We start from the raw sequence: 18225 nt of genomic DNA, 5'->3' as shown, positions 1-18225 counted from the left end.
CAAACGACAATCCAAGACAGCTGATTTCTGCAGCTGGGCCACTGCCCTTCGGGTTGTATGGTCAGTGGTCATCATAATCTGATCTTACAACGTGCGTGGAATATTCACAGGGCGCTAATAAACATCGGGACAGGATAAGTCTTTTTTCAGTCTTCGATGGTTCCGCTTAAGATGACTGGCAGGTTCTTAGTCGAAATATCTTCGAGGGTAGCAAACGACGAACGGCAGCAAATCCGAAAGTTCCTTGAATAACTAACCTTTAATTATACACAGGGTGATGCCAACATTTTGCCTTAGTACAGCCTGGCGGACGATGCAGACGACAGGAGTCCAGAGGCGCGCTGCAGTTCTATATTCAGGGACCAGAGTTCTGCATGCAGGTAGCTCGGAGATCACTGGCGACGATCGCCAGCAGGCCTCATAACATCAGCCGCTTAATGTGACCACCCAAAGATGTTCGCCGGCATCGCTATCTCGGAGGTATCGATCACATGCGAGTTACTGTCACCCACTAACCCAGTTGTCAACTATTTTTTCTCAAGAACCAATACTGACATTGTAAGGTGCGACATAACGTCGCGCAGGAGGCCTGCGATTATGATGTAGTTGAGTACTGATGCTAACGGCTGGCACATGTGACTCCATACCTTGTATGAAGACTTTTCTTTCTGATGCGCTGACGATGGTCTGTGCCCGAAACGCGTCTCTAAATAAGAATGTTTTGAACAAGTGACCACTTATTCTAGCAGTGCCGTTTAAGTTTCAAATACTGACGCTGGGAAGGGTGTGGGGGTGGGGAGCTGTATCACAGACGGCAAATGTACCAATCTTCTTATTTGTTGGTATCATATATAAATTAGTACGGTATGGGCCCCTCAAGAGAACAGCCACAGCAAGGGCGCGATGAGTTGGCCGTCGGCCCCCAAGTACTGATCGTTAAATGTCGGTTCCGCTCAAAACACTGTGTTGGCTGTTTGTTTGTTCTTTTGTTTTTTTTTTGGCCAAAATGGCTGCCGGCTTTACAGTGGCTCGATATCGGCTCCGCGGTAAAGCGTCGTTTCGGCGTGATAGAAGTGGTATTTAAGAGCTGATACTCTCACAAGCGGCAGAAATGGTATTTGACATAGAGGACGGTATAAGGTTTAAATAAGGCGGCACGAGAGATCGAAGTTTTGCAGTGCAACCGGCCGCCGCTGGCGTGGGGGTGTCGCCGTCCTCCCGCGGCGCTGAGCACCAGCCGGCTCGCGCTACGTCACGCGTCGCGCATCGTCAGCCGAGTTGAGGGAGCAGTGTGCGGATTCCAGCGACCAGTGCCGCGTCACGGCTTTCCAGCTGCCCAGCCGTTCCTGCCACCTGCGGGCGACTCAGCAGGCGCCGACTACAGCGTAACTTACCTACAGCTGTTTGCAGGTGTTCTCAATGCGTGCGCTATACGACTGAATACGCCAGTTGCCGCAGTAGGTCGCTCGAGGTTCTGCGCCGTCTACAACACGAACTTTTAGTGTTTTAAGACCTAAGGTATGTCTGCTGGATTAATAACTGAGAATCTGACTGAACCTTACAGTCATGTCACTAGGTCGAGATGGTTCTGGAACGCCGACCGCAGAACAACACGAGCAGTCAGACGCACTAATTCGTTAGAAGATCTACTACCAAAAAGTGCCAGCATGGAGGCTAAAATGGTACGAGTAGGCGATGACATCTTGGGAGAATTGCAGGAAAAGCTCAGAAAAAAAGTTTCGACTACAGTCGGAGCGTCTTTTAGGAGCAAGGTATGATCCTTGGCAATGGGCAAAGCGAAAATGTTTGGACAAAACGAAGAGCTTCCAATTGACAACCACAGACTGCCAAGGGACCTGGCAGTAGCGAGCGACCCAGGCGCTCTCGACAAAATGAGACGTCTGGAAAACGAAATTGCTGAACTCGAGTCAGAAAACGAAAAACTGAGAAATGAGTGCAAAGCTACTCCAGAGTTATTCCACGCAGTAGCAGCATCATGTCAGAAGGTAAAGCCAAAGAAAAGGATAGAAGAAAGTATGAAAAGGTAAAGGCGAAACAGACAAGTGTACTACTTTTTAAGTCAGAAATAAATAAAAATGCCACACTTGTTCGAGATACTATTACAAAAACTATAAATCCAAGGCAGGAGAAGATAAAGATCAAGGCGGTCAGAAGAACAGAAAGCACTGTGATTCTGCAAATAGAAACTTTGGCAGACAAAATGAAGATTATTGGCAAAACTGCACAATTAAAAGACATTCGATGCGAAGAGTTACGAAAATTAAGGCCACTAATAACAGTAAATCAGGGTCCTGCGTCACTAACTGATGAATCCCTTGACGATCTTTATGAAATAAACCTCAGTGAGCATATTACAAGAGAAGAATTTCAAGACAGGGCCTAGAGCCAAAAGAACTTTGAACAATTTACTTGAGGTACACAAGGGGTCAGATTTTTGCTTTTATAATGTGAGACAGCGTTCATACAATTTGAGTCATTTAGCATCAGAGACTTTGTAGCAGTCCAAAAATGTTTTAAATGTTGGGGATATGATTACCCGACCAAACGTTGTGATAAAGAGCCAGTTTGCGGTAGATGTGTCAAACCAGACCACAAGAAACCAGAATGTCGCCAGGAAAAAGCTGTGGGCCGCAGCCCTTGCAAATATAAAAATAGAACTTGCGCTAAGGCCGGGGGTCCAGAGTGCCCGACCTATAAAGAACTATATAAAAGGCAGATAAAACGTACTGAATATGACGTTTCCAATAATGTCTGCTAAGCAGTACAGCAACGACAGGCAACTACACTCATCCCCTACAAATATCAGCAGTAACTATCTAGAGTACAATCCGGAAATAAGAACAAAACACATATACAAATCTCATCCAAGCGAACAAGGGCCTGGCGGTGAGCAGGGGTATGGAGGAAACAACTAGGGCTACTATAAAATGACACATTAACACACCTCAGACCGAATGAAGAATTATAGGATCTAGGAAACACAATAAGAGATCAGAACAAATGTTACATCCTGAACAAACTAGCAGATGACGTATGTCAAACTCTTCATGTCGCTTACAGACAAACTAGACCATACTTCCGAACACTATAAAACGCAACACAAGCACGACAACAAAACATGTGGCACGAAACAGACACTGACACTGAATCGAATAAAACAATAGATACAGCAAGTGAACGTGACATTCAAAAATTGATGTAATTATCCATACAAGGTCGAAAGGCGAATGTGATACAACAGAACCTAACAATAGAACAAGTAAAATAGTATACAAAATTGTGTAATTGACATTAGATTACGATGAATTCGTAACAATTAATGAAAACTATTATGTAGAGCAAAAGATATCAGTTGTAAAACCAAATACTTGTAAAGCTGTTTCAGTGAGGACAGGCTTGAAGTTTTCCCGAGCCCTCACCACTGAAATAGCTACGATTTCAAGGACAAATTTTCTCTTTCACTAACTTCCCACACACCTTTCTTTACTATTTGTATTCTGTTTCATGATTATTTATGTTTTCCAATATTTGTATTTTATTTTATAATCCGTATTTATGATACAGAACTAAAAGGAAATTCGAATTGTTAACACACTGTGACAATAGTGTGATTGTGTTACTAGAACTGTATTAGTAATAATACTGCCCACAGACTGTTATATAGATAGTGAGGAAATTGTAGCAAATAAATAAATAAAATGTTCTCTGTTTCAGATTGCTCCCTCCTCAGCGACCCCAAAATCGTAAGACTGTAATTGCCTGGCGAAGCGGTTTTGTTTTGCCTGTGTGAGCGGATACTAAACCGATATAATAATTTATTCAAATCAGTGTTGCAGTTCAGAGACACAACTAATTTGAAAAGCATTTATCCGATAATTTGAGCTTTACATGTGTCATGCAATTGATTTAATAACTACAATAGCAACACACTCATAAAACTTTGACAACTTTATAATTTTGCACGATGTGAAATGTAAGTGTGCACTCACTGTTATCATTATTTTACTTCTTTCAAGAGCTGTGGACGCAGGTCCTCAGACAACGGCTGTGCTGCTTCTTTCAGACGTTGTTCCCGACTACTTTCGAGCAAGTTAGTCTTTCTGTTTTTCCCTTTTTCGTTCTGGATGGTCTTCCCCATACTCAGTTTACTGTGGTTTGGCGGTTCTGTCGGCGTACCCATTTCTTGTCGGCAGCACGTTCTGTAACCTGTGAATGGCTGACTTTAGCGGCCTGGAACGCCTCAGCAGCTGGGTAAGCCGAAAGCCACGTGGGCTAGCGACTCAGAAGTACCCCATGTTGAGCATGACTTATCACTTTCTAGAATTCTTCCCATTTTAGACATACTAACTTTTCATGTGACTCCACTCTTCGGAAATTACCTGGCCTATATCTTTTTGCGAATACTGATGACGAAGAATTGTCATCAGTCAGAAGTGACGCGCCAGAAAACACATTCTTAGAGTTCTCACTTTGATAAAGGGGGAGGATAAAACCATGCAAGTGTTACAGGGATGTATCACAAAAATGTTTGACATGTATGGAGCAAAGGAAGATACCAAGCTCTGAACTTTTTGCGTAGCTTAGGCATACACTTTACCAAGATTACTTTTCTGTTCAGCAGACGACTTAATGGTTCGGTTGGGTAGCTCTGGAGCGATATCAGTGCACATCTGAGAAATTTAACTGTGTCTTTTCTACCGGTGTCAAACAGCGTCTGTGTCACCTCGTAAGAAGCAATAATAGTCGATCTGCAGCATGCGTTTGATATAACTTCTCTACTGTTCCTGGCCGGCATTTTTTCCCGTTCAGTTCCATTCACATGGAAGAACCAGCTATTAAGAATTTGTTTTTGACGTCTAGAGGTATTTCTGTTCCTTCGAGACTCTAATTAAAAGCCTTACAGCACCCCGGCAAAACTTAACGTCTCCCCTGTTATCAATGAACTTATTGCAAACGTACCCGTTTTAATATACTCTTACAGGTTTCAACGAAAGACGGTATCAGCAGCAGGACATCACGTTTCGGGTGCCATGCCGAGACCGGAGTGCAGCTTCTGTATGAAGTGACGGGCGCAGCAGAGCGGCTGCCCTGACGAGGACGCGCTGTAACTGTTCAGCGCCGCGCCGGCGACGACACGCCAAGCAATCTACAGGCGAATTGCTCCATCAGCTGCCGATAATTTAACTGCGCCCATAAAATGAGTAACAGCCGGCTCGCGAATGTATCGCCCCGTTAACAATAAATGGAAAACGGTACACCGCCGGCTACCGCCTTTTCGCGGCACAGGAGAGAAGCAGGCAGGTATAACGGGCTGCCTACGACAACGGCGTTCAACAGCATACATACAAGCCGCAAACGGCGCGGAAGTGACTGCGGGAATGTCAGAAGGGAAGCTTTCACTTACACCCCGCATTTAATTATCTGAAAATGGTACGTCAAAGAAAGAGACAAACTAATAACAGCAACCAGCCACTGTTCATAATGACTTTTTTCAACTGCATCGTCACCGTTTTCGAATCGAAAGATTCGTCATCAGACGACTTTTCACGATTGAAACTGCTTATAGACTACGTCACCCATGTTCTGTTCTCATATTCCGCACGCTCATATTTTATTCATTAGGCGACAGTGCGTAAGTACACCGAACGGCCTCTCCAAGTCAAAGCACACGGCATCAACCTGGACGCAGATATCTGCGCCCTTCTTTGTGTCGTGTATGAACATGAAGAGCTTTTTTTTTCTTTCTTACAAGATCATTGTTTGCGGAGTCCATGTGGATTTCTGATCTCCAGAAAGGCCATAAGACGCGAGCATAAAACATGATCAGCGCCAATGATGCGTTTACTACTTGAACTACAAAGGCACGTATCATCAATGTTGTAAGTAGGCTGTTTAGGTTTTCTTATTGGTAACGCCACGTAGCGCTCTGTATGAAAATCACTGGCTGTGCTGTGTGCAGTCTGTGGCTAGTTTGCATTGTTGTCTGCCATTGTAGTGTTGGGCAGCTCGATGTCAACAGCGCGTAGCGTTGCGCAGTTGGAAGTGAGCCGCCAGCAGTGGTGGATGTGGGGAAGTGAGATGGCGGATTTTTGAGAGTGGATGATCTGGACGTGTGTCCATCAGAAACAGTACATTTGTAAGAATGGATGTCATGAACTGCTATATATATTATGACTTTTGAACACTAGTAAGGTAAATACATTGATTGTTCAAGTGTAGTATCTAACTTCCGAAGATTTTGTTCCATTGTGTCTAACTTTTGAAGCTTTTGCTGTGTTTGTCTCTGATTTTGTTCCATTGTGTCTAACTGTTGCTGTGTTTGTCTCTGATTTTGTTTCATTTGTAGCTTTAATTGCAATAATAATCTATTAGTGTCTGGAATCTGTTCCTCTATGCTTTTCGGCAGTGCATTTGCATCGGTAACATTCACATTTTGACAAGCAGAAAATGTGTCTTGACTTATTTGAAAAAACGGTGAGGTCGCGCAAAACCTGAATCTACAGTATTTGCAAGATTGTGTCTGTCATTTCGGATTCCTGACCGATCGATCGATAATGCTTCCCTCTCCACTAATTGTTTCACTGCCTACACCATTAATTGCAGCCCGCTCCATTTCCCTATGCACAATTACCAAATTACTACTTTGAACATTAATTAATTCATTACTCGGCGGCGCTAACACACTGCTTTCGTCTTCACTGTCATTTCACAGTTTACTTTGGAGCCTAGTATTACGTTTTTCACACGCCATTATTGTCACAATATTTCACACAACAACACAGAAAAGCACAATTTTAAGAGCAAAATAAGAAAACACACTAACATAGCATTTAAAATAATATCTCGTTAATTGCAAGCGCAGCTGCGAAATACTTGGTGCAAATCTACATGCATGCCACAACTGTTTTACTGTACAAGAATGAAAAACTACAACTACAAAGGAAATTCTCTCTATGATTACGCGCTAGCAATAAACAAAGGCTGCACTAATTACACAAACTACAAGAAAAAAATCAGAAGATTCCAGTGAGGTATCCTCGGCTAAGGGTCGACATATGAAACGTCCCCTTAGAAAAATTATACATGACTGTGTTCAAACTGACACACAATATTTTTAGCGCAACGGAATCTGACTTTCAATAATCCCTACAAAAGAATGGCCCTGACTAACATTAACCTATACCTTTCACAAATCACTTACCTCACAAAAATCTTCGTTACTCGAACTACTGCAATACAGCGAGCGCCACTACTGCCAGCTAAATAAAGATTAAAACTACTGAAGGCACCAACTTCTGATAGGCATTGTTAGCAAATGAAAGATTTTGATAGAGAACAAACAATATATTTACCTTACTAGTGTTCAAAAGTCATAATACAAATAGCAGTTCATGACATCCATTCACACAAATGTACTGTTTCTGATGGACACACGTCCAGATCATCCACTCTAAAAAATCCGCCATCTCACTTCCCCACATTCACCACTGCTGGCGGCTCACCTCCAACTGCGCAACGCTACGAGCTGTTGACATCGAGCTGCCCAACACTACAATGGCAGACAACAATGCAAACTAGCCACAGACTGCACACAGCACAGCCAGTGATTTTCATACAGAGCGCTACGTGGCGTTACCAATAAGAAAACCTAAACAGCCTACTTACAACACTGATGATGCGTGCCTTTGTAGTTCAAGTAGCAAACGCATCATTGGCGCTGATCATGTTTTATGCTCGCGTCTTATGGCCTTTCTGGAGATCAGAAATCCACATGGACTCCGCAAACAATGATCTTGTAAGAAAGAAAAAAAAGCTCTTCATGTTCATACACGACACAAAGAAGGGCGCAAATATCTGCGTCCAGGTTGATGCCGTGTGCTTTGACTTGGAGAGGCCGTTCGGTGTACTTACGCAGTGTCGCCTAATGAATAAAATATGAGCGTGCGGAATATGAGACCAGGTTGTGATTGGTTGAAGAGTTCCTACCAAGTAGAACACAGCATGTGTTAGTGGAGAGATAAGCAGCTCCAGGCGCACATCGAATGACTGTTATAGAACCGTAGCAGATACGTGTAAATGACATAGTGGGTCACGTCGGAATTTTCATGAGGCTATTTGAGGATGATATTGTTGCATACAGAGGAGCTGCAAAGCTAGATAATTGTAGTGACATGCGGAACATCGCCTCGTTCTGAGACCTTTACCATGCACGATTGACAGATTAAATGGAGAAGATCCAAAGAATAGCAATACACTGTGATCGACAGTGGAGAATGGCAGTCCGTTCTCCTTCAAAGGCTGAATCTAGGGAAGGTACTCATATAGGACGCTTGGAGTACGTGTTACACATGGTTCAGGTCGAGATTCTGGGCCGGCCAGTAGATTTCAAGAATGTTATTATCCACAAACCATTGCCTCACACATGCTACTTAATGGCAGGGTGCTTCGTCACTGTGATACAATGAGTCATCGTCTCCGAACTGTTCCTCAGCTAGATGCAGTGCACAATGCCACAAAATATGTTTCTATCCTTCCGCATTTAACGTTCTCTTAAGCGCAATACATGGACCACTCACTAACCACGGAAAACGCTCCCATACAGTAGCACCACCTACTCCGTACTTGACTGTTGGCACTATGCATGACGTCAGGTAAAGTTCTTCAGACATTCGCCAAACCCCTTCCATCGGTTTGCTACAGGATAGAGCACGATTCATTCAAATCGCTCTTTTTCCAGTCATTCACCGCGCAGAGGCGTGGTGCATAGCATTGCCTGCATGAGGCTGTTCGACCATTGTTCCTCGTTCTTTGCAACTCCCTAAGCACAGTCACGGAGCTGACTGGACTGCTGGTACCACTTTGTGACTCACGAATGTTTGCTTCCGCTGATTTCATGCTATTTTTACAACAACCACACAAAGTGTTCGACGGTCCTTGTCCGTCAGAGCATGTCTGCCTGGTCTTACTTTAGATGTGGGTTGTTCTTTCGTGTTTTCAGTTCACCGCCACATGTCCAACAGTCGATTTTGGCGGCATTAGAAGGGTTGAAATGTCCCTGATTGATTTGTTACTCAGGTGACATCCAACGACTAATCTGCATTCGAAGTCACTGAGCTCTCCTGATCGACTGACTGGGCTGTTACCGCTTCTCCACTCACAACACAATACTCCCGCCTCTTTTTATATACTGGCGGATCCGCAACTCGCAACAGAATGATCAATCCTGGATTACATAGGGGTGTTCGGATACTTTTGATCAGATAGTGTACCTAGCGCAAAGACATGAAAGTGAAATGAGAGCTCACACAAAGACTTGCCGCCGCTTTTCCCGCGTACCGTTCGCAGCTGGAAAACGAAAGGGGGAAAGTGTCAGTGGTGTTGGAAGTACCCTAGGCCACACAACGTGAAGTGACTTGCGGATTATAAATGTGGATGTTGCAGCGGAAGTGCCCGACTAAGCCCAGTTCACCTGGCAGTGAAAGGAATGTTTGTAACTAGTATTTGGTCAGCAAGAAGAGGTTTCAAAGTTTGTGATCGCCACTTTTTGCGCCAACATACAGGGCTACATTCCAAAGTTCCACATGACACTGATATTGATGAGACTCATCTTAATAATAATAATAATAATAATAATAATAGTAATAATAGTCAACATCAAAATCAACAACAGCAAACACTTGACGCTACACACTAGCACGCACTCTGCACAGTTACCGAAGTTACGCATGTACACATCTCAAAAGCCAGAGATTCAAACTGCAAAATTGCGCCCTGTAGTAAAGTTTGCATAGGACAATATGTCACAACAAAAGCAAGTAGATACCAATGATGATGCTTTCTTAAAATAAAAGCAAAATGCGTCTAGCGTAAAGAGCCAGGTACTATTTCTTTACAGCGCTATCACATACCGCAGGCTCCGCTCTTGCCGAGTCATTTTCTGCCCATCGTCGACTTCACACTTGGGCCTCTGACTGCAACCCCTAAGTTAAGTCCGACGTCACTGTAAGGGGAGACTAGGAAGTCAAGTTGTTGAAACTCTGTTGCTCGTCCTCTTAACTGCCTTCGTACAATGTTCCTGAGACGGAAGTGAGAAAACGAGTCGGCGGCTACTCAAGCCACCGATGGCTATTAATCCGACGGATTCGATCCAAGTCTGGCGCACCCGCCAGCCTCGCAAAAATAGAGTCCTCAACGTTACTATAGTACGGTAGATCTAGAAAGAAACGTACAGCAATTACTCAAGAGACACTCGTATTCAAGATTTTTGTTGTTGTAAAGTGCTATTGAATATGTCCATACACATGAAGTTAAATACTGAAATTGTTGGCAGCTACACACATGTGTCACCGTTAGACTGGAAATAATAGTAAGCATTTCGACTGACATACGTAGCACCGATTCCTACAGTGTAACGCGTTTCGCGCTTACTTGCGTGGAACAGAGCTGAGCATGGCTCTGATGGGATACAAGCTGCAGATTAAGGAGCTGGATATAGTTTTTACTCGTGGTTGCGGTCTGTAGTTGGATTTTCTCAAGGCCTTTAGGCGAATGTCGGACTCTTTTTTCCAAACCTGGTGCAGAAACAACACACAAACTATCAAAACATGAGAGACATATGACGTGGTTTAAAACACTCCTGCCTCAGGCGTGCACTACACTCTCCTTCCCTAGTAGGGTAAAACTGTGGCTTCAAAAGTAGGGCATTCGGCGGCACAAACCAGTGTCATATCGACGAGAGCACAGACACATATATTTTGAAGACAACACATTAAATGATATAAAATTGAAAAATAAAGTATAATATACGTCTCATGACATCGTGAGTTAGCGCTTGGAGCTAGGAAGACCCCAATATCTTTTTCACTGAATTTTTTGATGACAATGATCTGTTGTGCCGGCTATTGTGATCTGCAATGAAACATGCTCTTACTTTGTCTTTTTCACTGTTGCACAGTTTTAGTTGTGTAGCTGTTTTCATGGTATAATTCTTTAAAGTTGCCTTCATGAAAGCCGTCATTTAATTCTGCTGGTGAGAAAGCCAACTGTTAGTTCCCTCATCTTCTTTTAATTCACTGTTTTGCCCGAAACATTCACAAAATCATTTCAAAATGCAGTAGTTAATACTTACGTTAACTTTGTAATGGGAGCATTACGTCGTCGCTTACAGCCTGTGCCTATGTCAAATGGCTGGCCGAGACCAGTAACCTCTGTGATTTTTTTCGCAAGAAAAGATGGTCAATTACATACTCTCCATCAACTAGTACCATTTTCCTGTAAGTTCCTGCTATGTCAGAAGCGCTAGTTCCTACAGTATATAACTGCACCTATTTCATGGGTTAGAGTCAAAACCTTTAAAAAATCAACTGTATTGCTATATTAAACTGCGTCCTACACATTACAAAAGATTTCGACGGAATTATTTGCTGCCATCCTCAGGGGGTATTCATTGGACAATACGGATCCTCTCGAACGGCCTCTGGATGGAGGGTGCTAACATGTCTTATTGCTGAAATAGGGCATGTGATAGCGCATCGCGTTTAATTACTGTCCAAAACAACATAAAACTCACATCACTTAACATCACAGGCTCGAGGATATTTCATAGTATCACCTTGTTAACCACATTTCAGCCTTTCCTTGCACAGAGCCGACATGTGTGCCCTGTGTTACAGTGACGGCACCTACCTGTTGACCAGGACGAAGTTGAAGCGCACGCCGGTGAGAGCGCTGAGGGCATCGCGCATGCCCAGCAGCAGCGGCGGCCAGGGGCTGGCGGGCAGCGTCTGCCCGGAGAACTTGTAGCTCAGGCCCGCATCTCCGAACGCCACCTGCAATCACCGTCCGCGCTGCTAGCAACGGTTATTCGAAACGGCGCTAAAGAACACATTAATAAGTGTGAGTAACGCTGGCGATGAAAATCCCATGAACTACGGGCAGATTAGTATCAACAGTTACCATAAACCTGGGGAAAATCTGAGAGACAACAACAAAATGAACAAGTGTCGATTGGAATACGATGAAAATTTTCCGCAGAGTAGAATTCATGGAATGTCATGCAAAAAACGAAAAGAAAACAGTTCCGCCCAAAAAAAATCTATTCGGAACGAATATGTTATTACTTAATTCATAGCTATTATTTTTAAGCAACTGTATTATATATTTCAAAATGAAATTCAGTCGTCAGTTTTATATATATTTTTATTTCCCTTTATCGGTTTCGACAAATTAATTTGTCGTCTTCAGGATCTTTTAGACTTTGGCCATGCATTTATATAAAGTATGATAAGGGTTTACAGAAAGTAACTTACTATTGGTTAGCAAATGTCAATACCTTCTTCACAGAAGCATAATGCTTTGAAATGTCCAAAAATGTTCATATTCTATGTGACTACTGTAAATAAAGATTAAGAGAGTGATAATTTACGGTAACTGAATCATATCTATGAACATGTCAGGCTGTTGTACCAGCAGCAAGGAACATACACAAAAGCATATAAAGAGTGTAACTAAGGTATGTAAGGAAGTTATATACACTCCTGGAAATGGAAAAAAGAACACATTGACACCGGTGTGTCAGACCCACCATACTTGCTCCGGACACTGCGAGAGGGCTGTACAAGCAATGATCACACGCACGGCACAGCGGACACACCAGGAACTGCGGTGTTGGCCGTCGAATGGCGCTAGCTGCGCAGCATTTGTGCACCGCCGCCGTCAGTGTCAGCCAGTTTGCCGTGGCATACGGAGCTCCATCGCAGTCTTTAACACTGGTAGCATGCCGCGACAGCGTGGACGTGAACCGTATGTGCAGTTGACGGACTTTGAGCGAGGGCGTATAGTGGGCATGCGGGAGGCCGGGTGGACGTACCGCCGAATTGCTCAACACGTGGGGCGTGAGGTCTCCACAGTACATCGATGTTGTAGCCAGTGATCGGCGGAAGGTGCACGTGCCCGTCGACCTGGGACCGGACCGCAGCGACGCACGGATGCACGCCAAGACCGTAGGATCCTACGCAGTGCCGTAGGGGACCGCACCGCCACTTCCCAGCAAATTAGGGACACTGTTGCTCCTGGGGTATCGGCGAGGACCATTCGCAACCATCTCCATGAAGCTGGGCTACGGTCCCGCACACCGTTAGGCCGTCTTCCGCTCACGCCCCAACATCGTGCAGCCCGCCTCCAGTGGTGTCGCGACAGGCGTGAATGGAGGGACGAATGGAGACGTGTCGTCTTCAGCGATGAGAGTCGCTTCTGCCTTGGTGCCAATGATGGTCGTATGCGTGTTTGGCGCCGTGCAGGTGAGCGCCACAATCAGGACTGCATACGACCGAGGCACACAGGGCCAACACCCGGCATCATGGTGTGGGGAGCGATCTCCTACACTGGCCGTACACCACTGGTGATCGTCGAGGGGACACTGAATAGTGCACGGTACATCCAAACCGTCATCGAACCCATCGTTCTACCATTCCTAGACCGGCAAGGGAACTTGCTGTTCCAACAGGACAATGCACGTCCGCATGTATCCCGTGCCACCCAACGTGCTCTAGAAGGTGTAAGTCAACTACCCTGGCCAGCAAGATCTCCGGATCTGTCCCCCATTGAGCATGTTTGGGACTGGATGAAGCGTCGTCTCACGCGGTCTGCACGTCCAGCACGAACGCTGGTCCAACTGAGGCGCCAGGTGGAAATGGCATGGCAAGCCGTTCCACAGGACTACATCCAGCATCTCTACGATCGTCTCCATGGGAGAATAGCAGCCTGCATTGCTGCGAAAGGTGGATATACACTGTACTAGTGCCGACATTGTGCATGCTCTGTTGCCTGTGTCTATGTGCCTGTGGTTCTGTCAGTGTGATCATGTGATGTATCTGACCCCAGGAACGTGTCAATAAAGTTTCCCCTTCCTGGGACAATGAATTCACGGTGTTCTTATTTCAATTTCCAGGAGTGTATAATACTTTTGGAAAAAACGTGGCTCATAGTTACAATATATAAAAGAATGGACTAACTTTCACATTTTGTAAGAAATGCTATGCAATCAAAATAGTGTCATTTTTAATGCAACTTGATCATTCAACAATTCTTTTGATTGTAGATGGGTATAATTACGTATTTCAAATTCTTGTAAAAGGTTCATTTAGTAGTCCTTGTCAACTCTCTGCAAAATTTCCATGTTAAGCAAGGATGTGTGTGTGTGTGTGTGTGTGTGTGTGTGTGTGTGTGTGTGTGTGTGTGTGTGTGTGTGTGTCGATTTTGAGCTGCTCTGCAGAAGTTGACTTACATGAATTCTACCCGTCTTTGTTGGGCGAGTGCTCACGAAAGTGGGTTTTAAGTACCCTCCCTGTCTGTCCTACATATATGCAACTGACGACTGAATTTTATTCTGGAGCGAATGTTTTACTTTGCAGCACAGTGTGCGCTGTTTTGAAACTTCCTGGCAGCTTACAATTGTGCAGGACCGGGACTCTAGTCGGGAACCTTGCCTTCCGCAGCCAAAGCTCCTACCATCCGAGGTAACCAGTCACGACTCGCGACCCGTCCTCAAAGCTTGAATTCTGCCAGTACCTCTCTCCTACTTTACATACTTTACAGACTTCACAGAAGCTCTCCTACGCATTCTGCTCTGCTACTACTTCCGGAAGAAAAGATGTAGCGGGGAAACGAATTTCCCCACAGACCAAGTGTGCGCGAACTTTGGCAGTGTAGTCTTACTACCTTCAGTCGCCCCTAAATCGCACGGCGTCGCTCCAACAGTCCCGACACGAGCATAGCACTGGAAGCGGTAACACTGTAAGCAAATCAGTCGTACGACTGCTTCCGTATACACGTGACAGCTACCAGATCCCACCTAGTTAACATTTTAGAAGCGGTGTCATACCACCAGCCTGTTACGGAAGATGGATACTGAAATGTTTATTCGTATAATTTATGAATGCAAGTCGTTATGGGACCAAAGTGATGAAAACTGCCACTGTCGTGACCGTCAAAGAACTGTGTGGATGGTGTTTCCTCAGAAATGAACCTAACTAGTAAGTGACTTTAATTAGAGAAAACTTTACAAGATGAGTCATTATCAGAAAAAACATTAGATTAAGTGTGTAGACACGCTTGTATTAACTATTAGTATGTTGCAGAACAGTAAATCCTTATAGAAGTTTTCAGTTTGTTTTAGTTAACGAAGTGAAAAAAGGAACGCAATAAGAGACGTTTTAAGACTTATGAGTACGGTGACGCAGCAAATGCTGGGACTGATGACAAGTAGCCTATTTTTTAAAGATATTGTTCTTGTAAGATAGCTTAACACTGATGGAACTGAAAGGCTAACGTACCAAATACTTGAGAATATGATGACACAGAATATGAAACTGCTTTACAGCAAACGCCAGAGTCACCTCTAGCTTGGACTGTGAAAAAATAAACGCACGATCTCCTTCATCACAAGAACAACGTCAAGTACCAACTCACAAATCAAGTATCCTAAAAGGAGACGTAAAAAATATAAGACGAATCCTTGGATGGAAGGCCACTGGAAATAGAAGAAAAAACTAAAAAGCTTCGAAAAACAATCAGAAGATTCCAATGTGAAATTTCTGCGTTTCTACGACACGTACCAAAACTTAGGAAGTTAGCAGTGCGTGCTACGTTGCCGGGAGTTCTGACGAGAATGCAAGAACACGAAGCTGTTTATACTTTATCACGAGTCAGCGGTGAAAGCCAAACGTACATTTCATTTAACAACGAACATTCTCATGTACGTGTTGGGGTGCTTCAGCCTGAACGGGAGATTATGATTTTTGATCCGAATGATTTACCCGAAGTATGCTCTGCCGTGGTCTATTTTACAGGATTTGTGTCACATAAGTACGAAAAATACGGCACAAATAAGCTAAGGATATATGATGTTTAGCAACAATATTTATTGATTTCAGTGGTTTGTTTATGAATATATGAACATGATGGTGACGACTGACGTCCACATACTACTCTACATGTACTCTAAAGTACAAGATATTCTCTTGTCTTTGCTTCAGCTTCAGTGAATCGTTATAGAGGAAGGAATCCAAAAGATACGCCAATTGCTGAAAACGCGACAGTCTGACGAAAACGCTTGCAATGTGCGAGCTCACGTCGTAGACTCTGGTTGTATGAAGTCATGTGATGCTTTAGTAGTATGACTTCGCTTGCAGTATGCGCTTAACTCGAAAGGGTTGTTTTCTCAACGAATTATTTCATGACTCCCAGCGCTAGGCTGCCGGGTCACGCGAGAAATATGGACAACTCGCGGGCGGTGTAATAATCGTCTCCGATTTGTTTCACACCATTTTACAACGTCTTAGCTGCGCCCGTTACAAATTTATTAATGAAAGAGAGACGAAGGAAGATGAGGAGGAGCAGGAAAACTCTAGAAGGAAGTTCCCTTTGCATAAATATAAGCGGTTTCACAGACATGTAATTTCCTGAATGTAAATTTTCCTGACGTATAGCATCGTTGAAAAGCTCTTGGGTTTCCAACCAGGTGTCACACGTAAGGCGAGGTAAGTTGCTTCACAAACTTGATCTGCGGACAATTCCGAACTACTGTCTCATACTAATTAACAGCTTTTTACAAACTCGACGGATCCTGGTCAAAATTGACGGACAACGGCCAAGCTACAAACTACTCCAGGACGGACTCCCACAAGGACCGTTTTTATCGTCGACACTCTTTACCGTACATGTAAAAGATTTACAAGTGCTGCCACAAGTCGTCCTCGCGCAATTTGCGGACGATGCCGCCCTAGTGACGAGCAGCCGAAGAATCGCCGCTGCCACAGGGCGAATACGTCAGCTCACTTTATCGAAAGAATGAGCAACACCGAAGCAAATTAGGCTCAACGCTGAAAAGACTAAGGCGATCGTTTTCACTTGCCGACGTCCAGACCTGCGTGACAGACTTTTCCTCCGCAACCAAGAAATCACCTGGGCCAATAAAATATCTAGGTGCAACTTTGAACAGCAAATTAATTTTCAGACTTCACATCTAGTCTAAGAGGAAGCTGTTATTAGATGTCCTGCACCAACCAGCTGCTCAACGTGGTGGATCACTAGCATCACGAATCTCAAGCTACTACAGGTGACGCAGAACAGGTGTTTCAGATTCGCACTTGGTGCCCCTAGATGGGTCCGAGTCAACGACTTACGCTAAGAACTCCAGGTGCCACCTATCTACGGCCAAACCAGGATAAAACCTAAACACTACTGGACAAGATTGACGCGCTACAGCCAAACACCGGACACCTGGAAAACACAGGCTCAGTCGCTCCAGAACAATGACATCGGGTAAAAGTGCCTGGCGCAGTTGTGGAGGCACCCCCAAAAAACGTACAAACTAATCACAGAAACCAACACAGCAATAGGGCTTACGGACCACGACCCTAAGCCCTTGCCCTTGCCCATGCCAATGCCTAAATAAAGTCAGAATCGAATCATAAACTTCCCGCACACTAGAAGTCCAGTCTCAAATGGTTCAAATGGCTCTGAGCACTATGGGACTTAACATCTGAGGTCATCAGTCCCCTAGAACTTAGAACTACTAAGAACATAACACACATCCATGCCCGAAGCAGGATTCGAACCTGCGACCGTAGCGGTCGGGTGGTTCCAGACTGAAGCGCCTAGAACCGCTCGGCCACAGGAGCCGGCAGTGCAGTCTCAATAGAAGATAGTAGTTTGGATCCATCACACATTAGCCTGTTGTCAGTGTTACCAAAGATCAAAATTACCAAAACTTTTTCGCTATGTCGATGACGCAATCGTGGTGCGTACAGAGAATAGACAAGCGCTGTATGAGTTTTTTCGATCATCTACACAGGGTCCGCACTACGTTACATTTACGATGAATGCATTACTTCCTTGGATATCCTGATCAGGAGAAAGACTCGTTGTACGGTAAACCATGCAGTTTATACAGTGATAATCATTAAAACTGCAGCACAATGAAGGCGGTATGTAACAAATGTGAAATTGTCATCAAGTGTACCATGTGTTTGGATATGGAAACGATTAGCGTTTCAGCGCATCCGCTCAAACTAGGAAAGCTATCAAAATTGTGTATACAAGCAAAGATTACGCAGCACGTTTCTCTGAAATCACGTTGGAATGTTGGTTCTATGTCACACCTCTTCTAAGAAAGATAAACGCCTACGAGCACGTGTAGGAATT

At 44.3% G+C, this 18225-nt stretch overlaps 1 protein-coding gene across 1 annotated transcript in view; it reads right to left on the bottom strand.

Annotated features, from left to right (window-relative positions):
* LOC124794794 (DNA oxidative demethylase ALKBH2-like) overlaps positions 1-18225 on the bottom strand; it is a 174281-nt gene that overhangs the window by 29699 nt on the left and 126357 nt on the right. Inside the window, exon 3 of the mRNA XM_047258452.1 lies at positions 11707-11849. Within this exon, the coding sequence (XP_047114408.1) occupies positions 11707-11849 (143 nt within the window). The remainder of the gene's footprint in view (positions 1-11706; positions 11850-18225) is intronic.

The sequence above is a fragment of the Schistocerca piceifrons genome, chromosome 1, assembly GCF_021461385.2.
Source record: "Schistocerca piceifrons isolate TAMUIC-IGC-003096 chromosome 1, iqSchPice1.1, whole genome shotgun sequence".
In the NCBI taxonomy this organism is placed as follows: domain Eukaryota; kingdom Metazoa; phylum Arthropoda; class Insecta; order Orthoptera; family Acrididae; genus Schistocerca; species Schistocerca piceifrons.
This window is presented reverse-complemented; position numbering and strand designations above follow the sequence as displayed.